We start from the raw sequence: 21,241 nt of genomic DNA, 5'->3' as shown, positions 1-21,241 counted from the left end.
GGCCAATCCACATAATCTACATATCTTTGGACTGTTGGAGGAAACCGGAGCACACGGAGGAAACCAACGCAGGCACGGGGAGAATGTGCAAATTCCACATAGTCACCCAAGATTAGAATCGAACCTGGGTCTCCGGTGCTGTGAGGCAGCAGTGCTAACCCTGTGCCACCATGCCACCCTTTCTTTTCAAAGTCTTTGAATATCTTCCAGATATGTCATGAATTTTGGTGAGACTCCCTGACTGGTGCTCCTTTAGCTCAGCATTCATTTTTCCATTATGTGGAGGGCATTGGGATATTTTTCCATGTTAAAACGTACTATGTAAATTATAGCTCATCAGCGGAATTATCCATTCCTGAGACTAAGTGTTAATGCCGAGGCAGGATTCGTGGACTTCCACAACAGCAAAGCTGGCACCACTCCTGGACTGATTCAGCGATCACTGAGGGGCTAGCACTGCCACCCCATGGAACACAATTTATTCCAATCAGAAACGGTGCCGGATTCACGATTGACACTCAGGAGGCCACCAGCTACCCTCTCCCTGGGCTCCATACGTCAGACTGTCTAACACTCTGCATTTTCTGTTTCCCCCCCCACCCCCATCCCCAGGAAAAGGCTATCCATAACCGTCGGGAGTGGGAAAAAACTGGAGGGGGATCGCCAAACATGCGGCCCCACACTGTGGCACAGCAAAGGGCCTTGGATATGATTGGCAGGCCTGAGGAAAGGGAAGTCACCAGGGTGGAGATCGGCATTGGGCAAAGAAGTGAGACTCTGCTGAGTTGCGGTTCTCGTGACATGTGTGTCAACACCCCCGCTACACCACCCCCACACACCATCACCACCCCCATACCATCACCGCCCCCTAACCCTGCTAAACACACTCCTACCAGCCCCACTCCTCCCCCCCCAGCCCCGCAGTCTAATCATGCATCCTGTCTTGTGCCTTGCAGGAGCTGCTGGTGATGGGGAGTGTCGTTGTGGTGTCCCCGCCCCAGTCACAGGCAGAGCCCGAAGTGCCGAGCAGCGACGAGGACACCGACACGGACAAGAGCCATCAACCCAAGACCCAGGGCAGCCCGGAGCTCGAGTCTGATGATGATACTAACTTCCCATCACAGCTGTCTCTAATACCCTCCACCATCCCAAAGATACTCACCTTGGCTGGGCACTTTAGTGAAGAGGCTCCTGGGACACTATCTGCTGGCACCACACACATGCTCCGGTACAGCAGGTGGAGGTAGGAACTCCCGAGAGGGTGGACAGTTAGAGTGTCGGCCGACCCCAGTTTCGACCTTCCGGAACGGACAGTTCCATTGATCATGGACTGCATGAGGAGTTGGCAAGCATCCAGCACCTGCAGGCTGAGGAGTCCAAACATGTGCAGGAGCAGGAGGTGGTGCCGGCAATGCGTGCCACCCAGGCCAAAACCGTATGGGTGGTGTCCGATGTGGAGGCCATGGGGATGAGGGTTTCGGCCATGGGTCAGCATGTCCAAGGCCTGGGGCACTCTATGCCGTGTTAAATTAGATAGTTCTCAGTGTGTACCTCATACAGATGCACTGCAGGAAGTCACCAAGGCTTCTTTGGTGGCACCTCCTAAACCCTTGATGCCTACCGTGTCCAAGAACAAGCAGGAGCTTGAGAACACCTGCAAAGTTGCCTTTGAGTAACTCACCATCTTGACTTGGAAATATATTGCGCTGTCCCTTCATTACTGCCGAGTCAAAATCCTGGCTCTCCCTACCTCATAGCACTGTGGGAGCACCTTCACCACCCAGACTGCCATGGTTCAAGAAGGTGGCTCACCACCAACATCTTCTCAAGGGCAATTAGGGATTGGCAATAACAGCAACACAGACATACAATGAATGAAGAACAGAAATCCAGACCACCTTTATTTTAGCAGCCACACATAGTTATATTCAGTATGAAGTTACTGTTATCAAATAAGAAATCTATATTCTTCCTCTACTTACATAATAAGACGTCTCACAATACCAGGTTAAAGTCCAACAGGTTTGTTTCAAACACTAGCTTTCGGAGCACTGCTCCTTCCTCAGGTGAATGAAGAGGTATGTTCCAGAAACATATATATCGACAAAGTCAAAGATGTAAGACAATGCTTTGAATGTGAGCATTTTCAGGAATTAAGTCTTTACAGATCCAGAGATAGGGGTAACCCCAGGTTAAAGAGGTGCGAATCTGGAACATACCTTTTCATTCACCTGAGGAAGTGCTCCGAAAGCTTGTGATTTGAAACAAACCTGTTCGACTTTAACCTGGTGTTGTAAGACTTATTACTGTGCTCACTCCAGTCCAACACAGGCATCTCCACATCATACTTACATAATGACAGTTGATGGCAAAATAAGGTCTCTGTTGGGAAGATCCTTGCTAGAATCTGTAATGCCTTTAGGTTACTTTACAATTTTAGTTGCTGCTAATTGCTCAACTTCATTGTGCTGAAATGCTCAGCAAACAAAGTTACTGCCATTTCCTGATTTTCTTATTGCTATTGAAACATGCTGGAACCTTCCATTGGATTATTTTCTCCCAATAATCATTGAATGCTCACTTTGCAGGCTCTGAGTTGCACCTAACATGTTTCAGGCATGTAGGGTGCAAAAATTAAAATTTTTTTTTTGAAAAGAATTTTATTAAAGGCATTTTAAAATATTTACAAACATAAAATGGCAAAACCAAAAGGACAAGTGAAACACAAACCCCAATCACTATATCAGACCACAAAACCCCACACTCAGAAACCACCCATTCACCCGCCTACCACCCCGGCATCTACCTTTGTTTTCCAACTCTTCGGGCACGATTCTCTGCTTGCCGATGCAGGTTGGGCGGAGAATAGCTTCCGACGCCAAAATTGGGGTAGGCCCCGATTTGAAGCCCAATTGAGATTCTCCGGCGATTCACCACCTCCGATGGGTCGATTTCCTGACGGCGTTGTTCACTTGTGGTTTTAAAAATCATGAACCTGACGTCCTGGCTGCTGAGCGGGAGAGAGGAGGTAGGAAATGACATGGAGTGACTGCGGCTGCTGGCCCGGAGACCAGCCGTGCTGGCTGCGGGCCAGGGGAGGGGGAGTGGGAGGGGGAGGGAGGGCAGGAGGAAGAGGTGCCATGGAGACGCCGCCTGAAGCCCTGCGTGCAACGGCGCCACATGTCATTCAAGCATTGCCGGACCGGGCATGTCAATGGAGACTGCGGATGATCAGAGGGACTGTGCGACACATCTGCCAAATGATGGCACACCTGGCAGCGCAGGGATATGGGGGAGGACACCCGCTCCCGGTGACAGTCGCCCTCAACTTTTACGCGAAGGGGTGCTTCTAGGCGCCGAATGGGGACCTATCCGGGATCTCGCAGTCCTCGGCGCACAGGTGCATCCGCGCCATCACGGACACCCTATACGCCCAGGCGGACCAGCACATCAGTTCCATGAAGACCAAGCCCACCCGGGTGCTGGGCAGCTGGGTTCGCTGCCACTCGCCAGGATGCCCCCGGGTCAAGGGGGTGATCGACGGAATGCATGGACACTCTGATCCATAGCTGACACCGTCGCCCCAATTGCCTCCATCAAGTGTGATGTCGGGCTGAGTGGCACTCATGACCGGCACCACCCCCTGATCATGCACGCGTAGGGACTCCTCCACCTGCGCCTGCAGTTTCTGGATGCCCGCCTCATTCCCTCCTGTAGTCCATGGGCCTCTGACTGCATCTGGACTATGGCTGGGACTGGATGTTCCAGGAGCCAGGGAAATCTGGATGGCAGCTTGTTCCTGGGGCTTGCCTGACCTCCGACTGTCCAGCCCCTCGGCTGCTCATACCTCCACCTGCTGGATCGGATGCAATGTGTGGTGCGCACCAGATAGTATCCCAGAAGTCTTTTCACTAATGTGCCCAACCAAGGTGATAGTCTCTAGGATGCTGGAGGGTGTAGGAGACAGCAGTGATGGAAAGTGAGGGGGTGCGGGTTGGGGGTGTGAGGGGTGTAGGTTGAGGGGGTGTGTCCACACATGTGTCATGGGGATCCGCAACTAAGCAGGGTCCCACTTGCTCGCCCGCCGCCGACCTCCACCTCAGTAACCTCCCTCTCCTCCAGGCCGCCAACCACATCCAGTGCCCTCTGCCCAGACATGGTGAAGGACCGCAGGTCTGGTGGTTCCCCTCTGGTCTTCCCCCGCTCCCACCAGTTGTGTGCGGCTTTCACCTGGGGGTGGGGGGGGGGGGGGAAACAAACAACGAAACTGTTAAACATTCCGACACAAGCAGCCCAGGGATTGGGTAAATGATGGCATCAGTGGTCAGGACACCCGGCCATTGCGCAGACATGGGTTCTGGCATGTGGGGTAGGGTGGAGGTTCGGCCGTCCCCTCGGGGTGGGTTATGTGTGTGTGGAGTGGCAGGATTAGTGCCAGGGGCACAGCGCTGCCTACCCACCCTGGCCACCCTGAGGAGGTCATGCAATTTCTTCCTGCACTGGATGCCAGTCCGGACGACGTAGCCAACGGTGCTGACCGCCTCTCCCACCTGCGCCCAGGCACGGCGAACAGCGGCGTCTGATGGCCTTCCTCCCGGGATGGGGTACAGGGTCATCCTTCTCTCCACCATGGCGTCCAGGAGGGTGTCCAACTCAGTGTCCCGGAACCGTGGCGCTGTTCTCCTTGCAGCCACCTTATGGGGGAAGGGCCGTGTAAGTGTGGCTGTGGCGTGTGAACCTCATCTGTGGCAATCACAGACTCGGTGAATCCAGCACCGTTTTGCATGGAACCAGTGTTCCACGTGGCGATGGTGCTAGCCCATTCAGAGCTGCTGAATCAGTGCAGCTGTTGTACCGTTTTTCCTGTTGTAAAACACCATGGTTCCCACGCCGGCGTCAAAACTTAGTCTCAAAATCAGAGAATCCAGCTCTTCGTTTTCCTCCTCCCCCAACCAGAGACGAGCTCAAACCGAATGAAAGCCCAAACCCCCCGCTGACAACAAAATCCTCCTGAAAGAAGTCAATAAACGGCTTCCAGCTCAAAGTGAACTGTTCCTCCGCCCCACAAATGGCGAATTTGATCTTTTCCAGCTGCAGAAATTCTGCCAAGTCGCTCACCCATACCCTATGTTTTGGCCTTTGCCTCCCTGCTGGGGGCAAATATTGTTGTGCTGGCGGCACCCAGAGCAGTCCCGGAAACGATGGCACCTCCTTCCTAACCTGCAGATACCTGAATTAATTCCCGTTTGGTAATTTATAGGTCCCCTCTAGCTCCTTCAGGTCTGCAAACTTTTCCCCAATGAATAAATCCCTGAAACATATCCCCACCTGCCACCACCCCGGAAACTCACGTCCAGCCCCATTGGCACAAACCTATGATTATCATAGATCGGCGCCCACAAAGATATGCATTCCATACCAAAGTGCTGTCTACACTGGGTGCAGACCCCCAGTGCTGATACCACCACCAGGCTCATGGACTACCTGACCGGCGAGAACAGAAGGGGTGCCATAAACAGGACTCACCGATGAAGCACCATTGTTCCTCAGTGCTTAAGCACCTTTCGCCAACCAACACCCCTTAATTTGGGTGGAAAGGGGCCATAGAATTCCACCTCGAGCGGGAGCCACCAAATGAGCGACCACTCACTCCATGGCCACCACCGGAAGTCCAAAATTTACAAATTTGACAGCTCACTGCCAAATTCACCCTGACATGGATTTCAGGCCCATATGAAGCACCACATTGATTTAAGCATTCAAATAAAGTTCCTGTGCTACAATACGGATTAGTTTCCTACATTGGAATCATCTAATTCACTGGGTCTTAACCTTGACACAAAGTAATTGTCTTAAAAGTTGGGGAGTTGCTGAACCAAGAAGAGCAGTCTAGCAGCCGGGTGCCGTAGCGCTGTCTGTGGCTATGAAAGTCAGAATGACCACAGCATTTACCCAACTTCCAATAGATGACCTCAGTAACATAAGAACTAGGAGCAGGAGTAGGCCATCTGGCCCCTCGAGCCTGCTCCGCCATTCAATGAGATCATGGCTGATCTTTTGTGGACTCGGCTCCACTTTCCGGCCCAAACACCATAAACCTTAATCCCTTCTTTCTTCGCAAAACTATCTATCTTTACCTTAAAACATTTAATGAAGGAGCCTCAACTGCTTCACTGGGCAAGGAATTCCATAGATTCACAACCCTTTGGGTGAAGAAGTTCCTCCTAAACTCAGTCCTAAATCTATTTCCCCTTATTTTGAGGCTATGCCCCCTAGTTCTGCTTTCACCCGCCAGTGGAAACAACCTGCCCACATCTATCCTATCTATTCCCTTCATAATTTTATATGTTTCGATAAGATCCCCCCTCACCCTTCTAAATTCCAATGAGTACAGTCCCAGTCTACTCAACCTCTCCTCGTAATCCAAACCCTTCAGCTCTGGGATTAACCTTGTGAATCTCCTCTGCACACCCTCCAGTGCCAGTACGTCCTTTCTCAAGTAAGGAGACTAAAACTGAATACAATACTCCAGGTGTGGCCTCACTAACACCTTATACAATTGCAGCATAACCTCCCTAGTCTTAAACTCCATCCCTCTAGCAATGAAGGACAAAATTCCATTTGCCTTCTTAATCACCTGTTGCACCTGTAAACCAACTTTCTGTGACTCATGCACTAGCACACCCAGGTCTCTCTGCACAGCAGCATGCTTTAATATTTTATTGTTTAAATAATAATCCCGTTTGCTGTTATTCCTACCAAAATGGATAACCTCTCAGTTTAATGTGTACAATCAAGTAGGTCACAATGCACGGTATGCTAGGCGCAAATATTTTATGACCTTCCCAAAGGAGGATACTGAGCATGAGTAAACAGCAGTGGGACTTGACAAGAATTGTTGGATTTTTCAAGAGTAAAGTAATCCATTAGACCCGTGTGATCCTGTCTGAACTTATGGAAAGCTTTTGCTCTATTCCTTAAAAATGCAGGTCAGCTGTGACTGTAGCTATTGAATTCTGCAAGTTTTTGCCTGGAATCCTGGCAGTAGTCATGATGACTTCAACTTATGGCAGTCCTCAGTATCTTCTCTCTCCCACCCAAGCGATTGGGTTAGCGGCTGGCTGTTTGGGGACAAGGACCAAACCCTGAATTCCTGGCTAATGATGCCTGCCAGGAACATAAGCATTGACAGTCAGCCATGCCAGAACCAGGGTATTCATGGAAGTAGACATTAAGCTTTTCAAACAAAAATTGCAATCACTCAAAGAATCAAACAGCATGTTTCAAGATAGCCTTGAATAGTTGTCAAGGTTTTTCATTGCGTGCTTGCTAGAATCCCAGCTGATATTAATATAGGACAAGTCTGATCCCAGAGTGAAATCTGGCTTGATAAATCCTAACCTTTTTTAGAAACTATGGAGGAAAGTTACTGAACAGATTCACAGGAGTCAACTGCTAAACTTTTAATATAAAGAATAAAATATTTATCAAAACAAGAAAAATGAACCATATTACACCAGATACAAAGGTTATAAAGATCAAAATACAAACACAAGAAGACAATTCAAATTCCCATATTCCTTTGCCCTCGTAGTATCTTACCAGGCACCTAAATCAGTAAGGTGTCACCAGTAGCTTGACACAAAGGCTTCTCACATGGGACTGGCACTTCCTCAGCATTCACTTAATGCTTCTCATCCAACTTGTATCTCCCTTGTAGTGATCACTGTATATGCATGTACTTAAGGGGTTAATGTGTAATCAGTAGCATCAGATTATCACTAGAGGGCAGGACGAACGGGGGTATAAAAGCAACCGCATTGTGCCTCTCTCTCGGTTGAGTGTTCTGTGACGAGGGAGCAGGGGTATAGATGAGCTCAGAGTGTTCGTGTAGTTAAACATAGTTACTGTATTTAGATCTTGTTAACCTTACTACTAGTATTAATATTAAAGTAAAGAACTCACTAAATTATTGTTTTAGTTACTCAATAAATCTTTTGTTACTACTGGACGACTTGAGTCTTTTTCATCAAGATTCAGAATGCCTCATCAGCAACAGCATTGAGTAACATATACATTCAGTAGTATATCAAAACATACTAGAGAAGAGTAATAAAACATCCCTGAGACCCATAAACTACTCTCTAAACTCACTGTTTCTTCAACTGCTGGGCAAACAAATGAGTTCCCTAAACTCAGTCTTCCAGTAACTCCTCTGCTAAACAGGTCACTTTACGGAGTCCTATAACTGATTATTCAATTTAACAACTGTCCCAATTACCTTGTAGTTTTACCTTTCAGAGAGATTAAAATCCCTGCCTTCTCTCTCTGATACACACTGCACTCCCTGTCTTCACTACTGTCTCTCGCTGTCTGTGCCACAAGTTCATAAAGAAAACCTAAATTAAACTGAAACCAGTTTTACCTTTCTCAACACAAATATATATATATATTTTTATGTATATATATATATATTCAAATTAAAATTATACATTGTAATATTGTTCAAAACATGCTGTACAATTTCATCACTAAAGAGGGCAAATGTTAGAACTGCAAATGAGGAGGAAGTTGAGGCAAAACAGTGAGGGGGGATTCAGAAGCTGAACCTGCAGAGCAAGGCCCAGCAATGCTGCGACATCAATGGGCAGCACGGTAGCATTGTGGATAGCACAATGGCTTCACAGCTCCAGGGTCCCAGGTTCGATTCCGGCTTGGGTCACTGTCTGTGCGGAGTCTGCACATCCTCCCCGTGTGTGCATGGGTTTCCTCCAAGTGCTCCGGTTTCCTTCCACAGTCCAAAGATGTGCAGGTTAGGTGGATTGGCCATGATAAATTGCCCTTAGTGTCCAAAATTGCCCTTAGTGTTGGGTGGGGTTACTGGGTTATTGGGATAGGGGGAGGTGTTGACCTTGGGTAGGGTGCTCTTTCCAAGAGCCGGTGCAGACTCGATGGGCCGAATGCCCTCCTTCTGCACTGTAAATTCTATGAAATCTCTTCACCTCCCCAATGCAGTATCTCGATCCACCTAACAGCCACCATCTGAATGCCCTCATATGGTCCAATTTATTAGGTGCTGTCCTTAGAGAGCTAAGAATAATAGACCAAAAGCAATCCAAGATAAAAACATATTTACTACACAAAGGTAATTCTTCATTCCTCATTCGACAGTTGCTTGTACTGAAATTAGAGAATCAAAAATCACCAGTGTGAAAGCACTGGCGTCTGTTTTTTGCATGTTTGTTAACCAGTTATAGCCCTCCGACGTGACCCTTTTGAGTACAGCAAGAGAGTTGAAAATTTTCAGAACTTGCATTGAGGCTTCTTAAGATGGGATTGTTGGGTGGCCTTAAATAACTTTTTCTGCAGACAGCGGAATCTCATCAGCAGAAAGAGCAGCTAGCCCAATTAGCTGTTTGACATCAACAAAGGCACTGGTTGAAAGTTTGGGGGTAGAATAGGCATGCCATCACCTGAGAGCACCTGCAGCTCACGTGGAGACTATGCCAATATCAGGGACTGGACCTCCATCTCCCCACAATGTTCCTTGTGAGGATTGAGGGTTTGATTTATTGGGCAAAAAGGAGACCAGTTTTGGGCATGTTTAGCGGGGTGTTTACAGGCGCTTGCAGCACCAAGAACGACCCCGCGATTAAACAGGACTATATTTTTGGGGGGAGCCTCTGCAAGGAAAGCACCACTGGAGCCACACGTAGACTCATTTCCTGTGCTGACGAGCTCAGCTCGCCAGTGCAGCAAGAGAAAATGGTGCCTCTATCTCTCCAACCCGCTCCCCGCAGCGTCCACCCTCCCCACCCCAAATTACCGCTGCAGGTCATCGTCGTGCACGTGCGTGGCCATGGACACAGCCATTCTCCAATCGTTTTTGCGACGGGAGCTGCTGCTGGCCCCTCACCGGTCACTGGATCGGTGAGGGCTAGGCAACGATTTTTCCGTCATAAAAGGCCACAGTTCCTCCGCTGGCTCCAACATTTAGCCTCAGAAACGGTGAATCCAGCCCTGTTTCTCTCTCCACAGATGCTGCCAGATATGCTGAGTATTTCCAACACTTTATGTTTTCATTTCAGTGAGGTTACCCATGCTTAGTTCCAGCTTAACTAAGTATTATCTCCTCTAAAGGCTTCACTCACTAACACATACCATCACCTTGGGAGCCTCTCCAGTTGATCCAACTTTGGCTGCATCCTGTTCTTCATCTGCACCCTTAGCAACATCATCCACTGACACAGGAGCAACTTCATGGTCATCTAAGCAGCACATTATGGAATTCCCTCTTTAAACATCGCTGCTTCTCCAACTTCCTCCCTTTTAAATATTCCTTAAAACCCACTTCTTTATCAAACATTTAGTTACCCTTACATCGCCTCCTTGAGCTGATGTCAATTATTTACCTCTAACAGAACTTAGCGTGCTTTCCTACATTAAAAATGCAATACAAAGCAAACCGGTATTTTTCTACAATCAATATGGACCAGCAAGCAGGGAAATGTGCCTTGATTAGTGATCATAATAATATAGGTAACCTAAGAATTTTTTTAAAATTACACTAATTCTATTTTCAACACTTTTTAAGTTTAGATTGATACATTAAAACTTTACGATCACAGTGTGTCAGGAAAGGACTAGTGGCAGGGTTCGGATGCCAGTCACATTTATCTATTAATTTGATAATATTTTGTTTCATAAAAACGTCATGCCATTACAGAACATATGAAGTATTTTGTTTGTAAAAATGCAAAATTATCTTTTCATGTTTTTTTTTTCATTATTGCACCCAAGAACTTATTCAAGTGGTCACAATCAAATACCTTTTGCTTTTTTGTGCCAGGTACTCTAATCGACTGTTATGGAAAGCAATGATTGGACTGCATTCCCAAGCTGATTCAGAAATTACTGTCCAAACCAGATACATCAAACGGATGATAATTCATGAGCAATTCAATAATATCACAATGGATTATGATATAGCCTTGATTGAACTTTCAGAAGCTGTAGTATACAATAGTTACATCCAACCAGTGTGTCTTCCATCAGCATTACATGTGTTTCCTGCAAATCGAAAATGCTACATTACTGGTTGGGGCTTAATGCAGGAAAAAGGTAAATTAGTTACCCGTAAAGCTATTTCTACCTGTTAGTTTTCAATGGACTAAATAGCTTTGATTGTGTTGCCAAATATATTCATAGCTAACGGATTAAGGGATAGATTGATTTTAGTCAATTATTTAATGCTACTAGAAAAATCACATCAAGAACACTCAGAATGATTAAATGTTCGCATAATCACATGCCACGCATGCACAAATACAATTTAATAATATTCCTGATAATTCAAATAATAGTTACATTTTAGGGAATTAAATTCCACATTATTAGGTTAATAGTCCAACAACTATGTCAGATAGTTTAATCTCAGTGGTGGAAACCATTTAAGAATGATGACCTGGGACAAAATTAACAGTTACTTGCACAATTGTGGATCAGTTAAGGGAAGCATGCGTAGATTTATTTTAAAGGCAAGTAAAGAATGTCACCGTGGTTAGCAACGCTGCCTCACAGCTCCAGAATCCCAGGTTCAATTCCGGCCTTGGGTGTCTGTCTGTGTGGAGTGTGCACGTTCTCCCTGTGTCTGCGTGGGTGTCCTTCGGGGGCTCCGGTTTCCTCCCACCGTCCAAAGACATGCAGATTAGGTAGATTAGCCATGCTAAATTGGCCTTTAGTGTCCCAAAGGTTAGGTGAGTTACTGGGTTACGGGGATAGGGTGGAGGCATGGGCTTAAGTGAGGTGCTCTTTCCAAGTGCAGACTCGATGAGCCAAATTGCCTCCTTCTGCACTGTAAATGCTGTGATTCTGATGTTTAAATAATTTGATTGAGTTTTTTGATGAGGTAGCAGAGGGTTGATGAGGGTAGTGTAATTAATGTGGCACATACTGACTATCAAAATATGTATTATAAAGTGTCCCATGACAGCATTGTCAACAAAACTGAAGCCACTGGAATAAAACGATCAGTAGCTTCAGAGGTACAAAGTTGGTCAGAGTTAGGTCCCCTGCTTTTCTTGATCTATATTAATTAGCGAGGGCAGGACATTCCGACCCTGACACCGGCGGGTATCGTCGCTGATGGGATGGACGATTTGGAGAGCTGTTAAAAGTCGGTGTGTGGGGTTGGAAATCCCGGCCCTAGACACGGGTGTGCAATGCAAAGTTTTCAATATATGCAGATGACAAAAAATTTGGAAGTATTCTGAATTTTGAGGAGGATAGTGATAAACTTCAAGGAGATATGAACAGGCTGGTGGCATGGGCAGGCATGTGGCAGATGAACTTTAACGTAGAGGAGTGTGAAGTGGGCTGGATTCTCCATTCCGGAGACTAAGCACTGACACCAGGACTGGATTGGTGGTGTTCCACGATCCTGATAGTGGCACCAGTCGCAATTCAGGATATGCAAATGGGCTCGCACTGGCACCACGTGGAACTAGTGCAATTCCAACCAATACCGGCATCGGATTCACTGCTGTCAAAATTGGCACTCGAAACTCTGACAACCTTGAGCTGCATATAAACACTCCACTCCCCATACACTCTCATTCCAGCCAAGAAGATGGCACCACGAGGAGTGGCCCTGAGGTTTGCCAACGCAAAGGTTGAAACACTGCTGGATGCCATGGAGGAGAGGCAAGGCACCCTGTTCCCTGGGCTGGGAAGGAGCTGCCACCTACGGAAGTCAACTGGGCCTGGGAGCATGTGGCAGAGGCAGTGAGCACCGTGGACCCCACCAAGAGGACTGGTAGCAGTGCAGGAAGAAGCTGCACAATTTCCTCAGGATTGCCCGGGTGAGTCACCATCACCACCATGCCACTGGCACTGTCCCCCCTATCCACCCAAATGTGGTCCTCACCAGGCGAGCAGGCAGTGATGGATGAGGATGGGCAGCACCTCAGGTCAGACATGGAGCACCACCATGCCCCTGGCACCACCCACACACACCCACCCCAATAGGGCGACAGAACCCTGCCCGCCACCAGCGCCCTCGCACTCCAATCTGCGACACATGCCAAGATCCATACAACTCCATCCATGGCCGGGTGCCCCACACACACAGGCCACCAGCTGCCCCCGTCTCAGTGTCTCATGCTGTCCATTATTGTTCCCCCCCCCCAAATAAGGCGAAGGCGACCCACAACAGCCGGGAGGAAGAACAGACTGGAGGGGCACTTCTGATCTGCGGCTCCTCACCATGGCGGAGCAGATGGCATTGGACCTGGTCGGCGGGATGGCATAGCAGGCAGCTGCTGAGGCACAGGTCAGCATGGGAAAGCCAGATGCGCCCCCGATGCATTGCAATGTCCCTACAGCGTGTGAGTCACAGCCCCCCCCAACCTGACCCACATCAGGACCATCCATGGTCAATCATACATCTTATATTGCGTCTTACAGGGTCACCACTGGATGAGGAACGAGCCGTGTTCCCCGTCCTTAGCTGCAACCCCGCAACTTACCAGATGATGGGGCAGGGCAGTCCTGGGCCCCTCACACCCAGCCGCAACCCCGTGACATCCTGGAGGACACGTCCAGGGATGACACCAACTTCACATCACTGCTGCCACCTACACCCTCCACCATACCAGAGATACTCACCTCGGTTGGGCATTTTAATGAAGAGCCTCCCGGGACACTATCTGGTGCGTACCGCACATGTGCTGCAGTACATCAGGTAGAGGTAGGAATCCCCGAGGAGGCAGACAGTCAGAGGGCAGCCTGACCCCAGGGGCTAGCATCCGTCCAGGTGGGTCTTTTGCTTACACCATAAGACAGAGGAGCAGAATTAGACCATTTGGCCCATTGGAGGGCTGGTTTAGCACAGGGCTAAATCGCTGGCTTTTAAAGCAGACCAAGGCAGGCCACCAGCACGGTTCAATTCCCGTACCAGCCTCCCCGAACAGGCGCCGGAATGTGGCGACTAGGGGCTTTTCACAGTAACTTCATTGAAGCCTACTTGTGACAATAAGCAATTTTCATTTCATTTCATCCGCCATTCAATCATGGCTGATATGTTTCTCATCCCCATTCTCCTGCCTTCTCCCCATAACCCCTTATTAATCAAGAACCTCTCTATCTCTGTCTTAAAGTCACTCAGTGATTTGGCCTCCACAGCCTTCTACGGCAAAGAGTTCCGCACCCTCTGGAAAGGGCAGTCATATCAATGCTGGAGATGTAGACACAGAGTCGGGGACTACATTAAGGGGTGTTAGCAGCCATCCAGTGCCTGCAGGTGCAGTTGGAGGAGTGCAGGGGCAGGAGGCGGTACCGATCATGCGTGCTACCCAGGCCAACACTGAACGGGTGCCGTCTGCGGTGGAGCCCTTGGGTGCAAAGGTATCGGCCATGGGTCAGGCTGTTGAAGGCCTGGTGCACAGTGTGCAGGCAGTGGATGAGGCACAGGACAGGGCGGCCCTGTCACAGGCAGCCATGTGCCAGGGCCATATGGGCACATTGCTGCGGTGCTCCAGAGCATGGCCCAGTTACAATGGGACATAGCTGAGAATACTGAGAGCAGTGGCCAGGCGCTGGCTGGCCTGAGCCAGTCACAGAGTGACCTGACAAGTGGGGACCTCCAGGATTGGCAAATACAGGTGACGCCAGAACCCCGTCCCAGGGAGTAGCCTGGGGACCATTGGCCACCTCGAGGGAGGAGGAGGTGGTGGGGCCCATGCCGGTGTCTCCCGTGCGGGTGGAGACCTGGGGCCCGGGTGCTGCTAGATGGCATGGCTGGAATGTGACACCCGGGTGGGAGTCAGACAGTGGCAGACGTTGCGGAGCACTAGAGCTTATCATAGAGCGGGTTGTCGTCATCTTCCGCCCCATTAATCAGACCCACTGGTAATGCTGACCTAGGGCCCGCATCTGTGGTGCAGCTGTTGGGGAGCTTGGAGACATGGTGGGGTGCTGGGGTTGTGGGTGGGGTGTCGATTGGGAGAGGGGTTGGGGGAGGAAGGGACAGTTGAGCTGCCTTTGACCAGGCCCCTAATCGGTGAACACGGAGACAACCAGGTTGTTCCTTGCAGGACAGCCCTGTGCACACGCTGAGCGGCTTCCCATGCCTGTCCGGGCCCCATTTCCTGGCCATACTGGCCCTCCTCCGCGTCCTCTTCGTAGGACAAGGCATGCTGGTCCTCCACCTCCTCTTCCAGCATGTCGCCCCTCTGCGGCACAATGTTGTGCAGGATGTAGCAGGCCACCACAATACAGAGACTCTCCCAGGGGCCTCTCCAGGGCAGTCCAGGCACCTGAACCATGCCTTCAGGACACTGATGCACCGCTTGGTCACGCCCCTGGTTTCTGCATCAACATCATTGTGGTGGGTCTCTGCGTCGGTCTGTGCCCTCCGAATACACATCATCAGCATGGCCACAGTGGATAAACCCTGTCGCCCAGCAGCCAGCCCCTCACCTGGGTAGCATCTCAAAAGTCTCTGACACCGACAAGTGTGCCAGGATCAAGGCATTGTGTGCGCTGCCTGGGTATCCGGCACAGACATGAGGTGATCAAACATCAGCTGCACATTGAGGGAGTAGAATCCCTTCCAGTTGATGAAGGCACCCCTCGTGCTGGTGCCTGGATGGGGACGTGTCCTATCAATCACCCCTGGACCTGGCATGCCAGTGATTATGGCGAATCCTGCTGACCGGGCAACACGGTGGGCTCGGTCCACACCGAAAATGCCTTAATGTACCACCCGGCATACAGGATCACGGCTCAGATGCACCCGTGCACGGAGGACTGGGAGATCCCAGAGAGGTCCCTGCTCGGTGCCTGAAAGACCCCGATACAAAACTCAGGGCGATCGTCACCTTGACGGCGACTAGGGGTGGATGTCCTCCCCCATGCACTTGGGGTGTGTTAGCCGGAGTCTTCGGCGGCACACTGGTCCAAAAGGTCCTCGAACGACAGGCACTGCCGGTATATATAAAGCCTGGTGCTACATCTTCTTCCCACCTCCCCCTCGGCCTTCTGGATGGAAGGCTGTCCATCGTCACCGGCTGGCTCCTGCTCCTCTGGGGCAGGCTCCTGTTCGGCAAGGTTTCCCTCTCCCACTGAGCAGCACCGTACAGCCTCAGGACAACCGTCAGGGCTGAGGTGGCAAGGCAGATGCCAACAACACCTGGCTCTAATCTGAAATCCATTTTCTGCAGGGAGTAGAGGGCAGACACATTGGCATGGTGGGTACACTCGTACCCATCCAAGTTCAATGGCCCTACCGCAACCGTTGCCCCTGAGGCCCTGCCCCTGCACCGTGCCCCTGGCTTCACTAGCACTAGCTGGGTGACCCCCAGCCCTGCCTTCCATCTCGTCCCTTCCTGCGTTATGCTTAGCGGCCCCTGTCCTGCGTTCTCCTGTGTGGTCTCACCCTTGGGCCAGCTGTGTGATCGCCCCCCCGATCCTGGCAGACAGCACCCACCCGGCCAGCAACATGGCTGGCAGCCTACAATTGCGCTTTTGAGTCCTCAGCTTACTTCCTCTCACACCCTCAGCGGCCACAGCGCCCGGTTCCCGTTTTAAAATACCACAAGTGAACCACGCTAGCATAGCTTCCGCCTGGTGGAAGCGGAGAATACCGCCTGGTGGAGTATCGCGGGCGGCTGGAGAATACCAGGTCGGGGCCATTAATTATACGCTAACGATCATTGTATTGCTGCCGAGGCGCTGGGGCATGGCATTCCTGCGCCAGCCTCAATTTTCGGCTGACGCGAGATTCTCCAGCCGATCACGTTTCACGATTCTGGCGTTGCTGGACAAAGAATGCCGCCCCATATATTTTGGTTGGAAGAATGTTGAGAGGCAATCTAAAAAAATAAAGGACATAATTTTAGAAGAGGTGCAGGGGCAGAGGAATCTGGGATTCTAATTGGAGAAATTGTTGAAGTTCGCAGGGCACTGCTGAGAAAGTGGTTAATAAGGCAATGGGATCCTGTGAGTTATCAATAGAGGCAGAAGGCGCGAACTTCCCAAAATCCCGGGCAAGCGCATTTAACCGCATGTTTCCCGGCACTCGCAATGCCTAGAAACACATGGCTTTTTAACGCGACTCGTGTTAAATAAGGGGCCTGAACAGGGCAGATTTTTACAGTGGGAGTTCCACCGAGCGGTGAGAGATCGAGCTGCTAGTTTTAATGGCGTCTCAATCGCTGAAGCCCCAAAAAGTATCCCCCCACCCCCAGGCAGAACGCAATGTGGGAGGTTCCCCCAAGCCGAGCAACCCCAGCCCGATTGCGATATGTTTTTCTCACTGGAAGTAATAAGATTGCTTATGCAATAGCCCAGCTATTGATGAATATGAGGTTTAATTTGATATACACAATTACAAAATGTTATATTTGATCCTGAGATGAACATCTGACCACATACAGGGTACAGGGGCTGTTTAGCACAGGGCTAAATCGCTGGCTTTGAAAGCAGACCAAGCAGCACGGTTCGATTCCCGTAACAGCCTATCCGAATAGGCGCTGGAATGTGGCGACTAGGGGCTTTTCACAGTAACTTCATTTGAAGCCTACTCGTGACAATAAGCGATTTTCATTTTTCATTTTCATATTTACATTGGTTCCGAACACCACTTCTTCCCAACTCTGTAATTTTGCTGCACTCTGCCATTGCCTCAGCTACATTCTAGTTAAGCAATCAATGCCTTAATTTAAAATTTCTCATCCTTGTTTTAAAATTCCTGCATGGTCTCACCCATCTCTGTAATCTCGTCCAACCCCCCAAGCCCTCTGAGGTATCCATGTGCATCCAATTTTGGCCTCTTCAGCATCTCTTTTTTTTTTGTTTTTATAAATTTAGAGTACCCAATTCATTTTTTCCAAGTAAGAGGCAATTTAGTGTAGCCAATCCACCTACCCTGCACATCTTCGGGTTGTGGGAGCGAAACCCACACAAACACAGGGAGAATGTGCAAACTCCACACGGACAGTGACCCAGAGCCGGGATCGAACCTGGGACCTTGGCGCTGTGAGGCTGCAGGGCTAACCCACTGCGCCACCGTGCTGCCCCCTTCTGCATCTGTAATTATAATTGTTTCACTATTGATAGCTGTACCATCAGCTTCTTAGGCCACAAACTCTGGAATTCCCTCCCTATCCCTTTCCACCACTTGACCACTCATGCCTTAAGGTGCTCCTTGAAAAGGAAGACTTACTTTCATATAACACTTCCCATGACCTTTACAGTCAATGAAGTATTTTTGAAGTGTCTGCGCTGTTTATACATGGCAGCCAACCTGTGCGTATTCCCACAAACAGTAATGTGCTGATGGCCAGATAACCTGTTTTTGTGATTGAGGGATGAAGATTGCCTGGGACACGGGGGTAACTCTTTTATATCCAGGGCTTCAGTTAAATGTCTCATCAGGAAGGCAGCACATCTGATAGCACAGGGCTCCTTCAGTGCTTCACTGAATCGTCAGTCTTGATTTCCGTGCTCAAACTCTAGAGTGGGAATTGAACCCAGGTCTCTGTGATACAGAGGCTAGATGCGACCAACTGAACCACAGCCAACAGCTGCCTCTTAAAACCTATCTCATTGACCAAGCTTTTGTCATCTTCCCTAAATCACTTCCTTTGGCTAGGTGTCAAACTTTGCTTATAACATTCCAGTGAAATGCCTTGGGATGGTTTATTACATCAAATGTGCTGCTACTATTATAAATACAAGCGCTCATATTTGTGAGACAAAAGGCTTCATCTAAAAGAAAATCATGGTATAGAGCCACCTAGTGTGTGGACCCTGCACTACATCCTGCACTACAGTTTAAAATTCAAACAATGCTTGGTAGTTTTCGGAAACAGAAAATGCATGAAAATCTCAGCACGTCTGACAGCACCTATAGAGAGAGAACAGAGCTAAAGTTTTGAACCTGGATGGAGCTTTGCCATAGAGTCATCCAAACTTGAAACATTAACTCTGTTCCCTCTCCACAGATGCTGTCAGAACTGCTGAGGTTTTCCAGCATTTTCATTTCCAATTCCAGCATCTGCTGTCCTTTAATTTTATTTTGGCAGTTAACTGTCGGTAGCCATCAACTGGTGCATTCCTCATGGCAGCACCTTTACCAATCAGCGTCCACTTGCCAACCAATCAGTGCTCTCTTCCTGTACGGTATTATTTTATTCTTGCAAATGTCCTGACAAGTGAAAACGAGAAACCTTGGCAAAAAACTCTCTTTTCAGCACGGTAGCATAGTGGTTAGCACTGTGGCTTCACAGCTCCAGGGTCCCAAGTTCGATTCCCTGCTGGGTCACTGTCTGTGTGGAGTTTGCATGTTCCCCCCGTGTCTGCGTGGATTTCCTCCCGGTGCTCCGGTTTCCTCCCAAAGTCCAAAGATGTGCGGGTTAGGTGGATTGGCCATGATAAATTGCCCTTAGTGACCAAAAAGGTTAGGAGGGGTTAGTGGGTTACGGGGATAGGGTGGAAGTGAGGGCTTAAGTGAGTCGGTGCAGACTCGATGGGCCAAATGACCTCCTTCTGCACTGTATGTTCTATGTTCTTTCAGCAAATACAAGAAAAGAATATTAATATTATTGAACTGGAAGTGTCTGCTCTATGCACAGTGCTCAATTAAATATTAAAAAGGTGGATGTGGCAGAAGCCTTTGTAAGTGATGGTCTATACATGCATGAAGTTGGATCAAAGATTAGCGAAGTCAAGTCATATGCAACCATAATTTTTTAACAAAGTCTTCATGACTAACTCCAATATATACCTAAATGTTGCAGTTTTTTGTATATATCCAAAAGAACAATTATAGCTTTATATTTTACTAAGAGGTAATATGCTCCATTATGTTTTATGCGCCAATCTAGTTTGGAAGAAACACAGACAGACACACACACACACACAGATTGCTACAATAGGTGGATAATGATCCACATTTATTCAGCTGCAGTACATTTTGAGCACAGATATGATTTGAACAAACAATGCATGTGATTTACAGTAGAGCATCATTTGAAACAAAAGGTTTATAATCAATTCTAAACTGAACAGAAAATGCTGTTTGTTTTACAGGTCATCTTCCTACAATTCTTCAAAAGGCTGAAGTAAGAATCATTAATCAAACAACATGCATTAACTTTATAGGAAATATAGTATCATCACGAATGCTTTGTGCAGGATATCTTACTGGACACGTTGATGCCTGTGAAGTATGAACAGTTACATTTTCATTGAAACTTATCTTAGCACAGCTGACAATTGTAATTTTCGCAGATTTATGGTGTGGTAGTATTGATCATCAGTTTTTTCAATAAACTGTATAACACAATACAATCAATATTGTATTGCTTTAACAACTGCTTTAAACTCAAATTCTGTCATTGAAAATATTCATTTAAATTTGGATACAGAAAATCCCAGACAGAAGGTCTGTACAGAAACTCTACTTCCCCAACTGTGATTAGCTAACTCAGCACTGCAGAGGTACTATGCCCTGCGTCAGTGACCTTCAGCTTAGGAAATAAACATCAGAACGTTACTGCTCCCCCTGATTACAATACAGGGGGCTCCTGCTGGACAGGATGAGATTTTGGCCATGGGAAAATTCTTCACACAAGAAAAATAGTGACTTCGATGAGATTATGAGGGGCATGGACAGGGTGGATAGGGAGCAGCTTTTGCCCTTCGTTGAAGGGTGAGTTACGAGGGGACAAAAGTTCAAGGTGAGAGGCAGGAGGTTTTGGTGGGGATTTGAGGGAAAACATTTTTACCCAGAGGGTGGTGATGGTCTGGAATGCAATGCACAGCCTGGTTGGGTAGTAGAGGCAGGTAGCACAGTGGTTAGCACTGTTGCTTCACAGTGCCAGGGTCCCAGGTTCGATTTCTGTTTGGGTCACTGTCTGTGCAGAGTTTGCACGTTCTCCCCATGTCTGCATGGGTTTCGTCCGGGTGGTCTAGTTTCCTCCCACAAGTCCCCAAAGATGTGGGGCGAGATTCTCCCAAAACGGGAGAAATCGTAAGGCTGGCGTCAAACCCGCCCGGGAACCGATTCTGGTCCCCGGTCGGGGCTAGCAGCCCGACGCCGTAGGCTCCGGCATGACGGGCTTAACGAATATCGTTAAGCCCGCTTGCCGGAGTTAGCGCCGGCTGACGCGTCATATGACGTCAGCCGCGCATGCGCGGATTGAAAGACTCCAACCCGCGCATGCGTGGATGACGTCAT

General features: G+C 48.8%; 1 protein-coding gene across 1 annotated transcript in view; it reads left to right on the top strand.

Annotated features, from left to right (window-relative positions):
* LOC119968900 (suppressor of tumorigenicity 14 protein homolog) overlaps positions 1 to 21,241 on the top strand; it is a 217,814-nt gene that overhangs the window by 194,574 nt on the left and 1,999 nt on the right. Inside the window, exons 17-18 of the mRNA XM_038801870.1 lie at positions 10,850 to 11,121; positions 20,092 to 20,228. Coding sequence (XP_038657798.1) covers positions 10,850 to 11,121; positions 20,092 to 20,228 — 409 coding nt within the window. The remainder of the gene's footprint in view (positions 1 to 10,849; positions 11,122 to 20,091; positions 20,229 to 21,241) is intronic.

This window comes from Scyliorhinus canicula, chromosome 7 (genome assembly GCF_902713615.1).
Source record: "Scyliorhinus canicula chromosome 7, sScyCan1.1, whole genome shotgun sequence".
Taxonomy (NCBI): Eukaryota; Metazoa; Chordata; class Chondrichthyes; order Carcharhiniformes; family Scyliorhinidae; genus Scyliorhinus; species Scyliorhinus canicula.
This window is presented reverse-complemented; position numbering and strand designations above follow the sequence as displayed.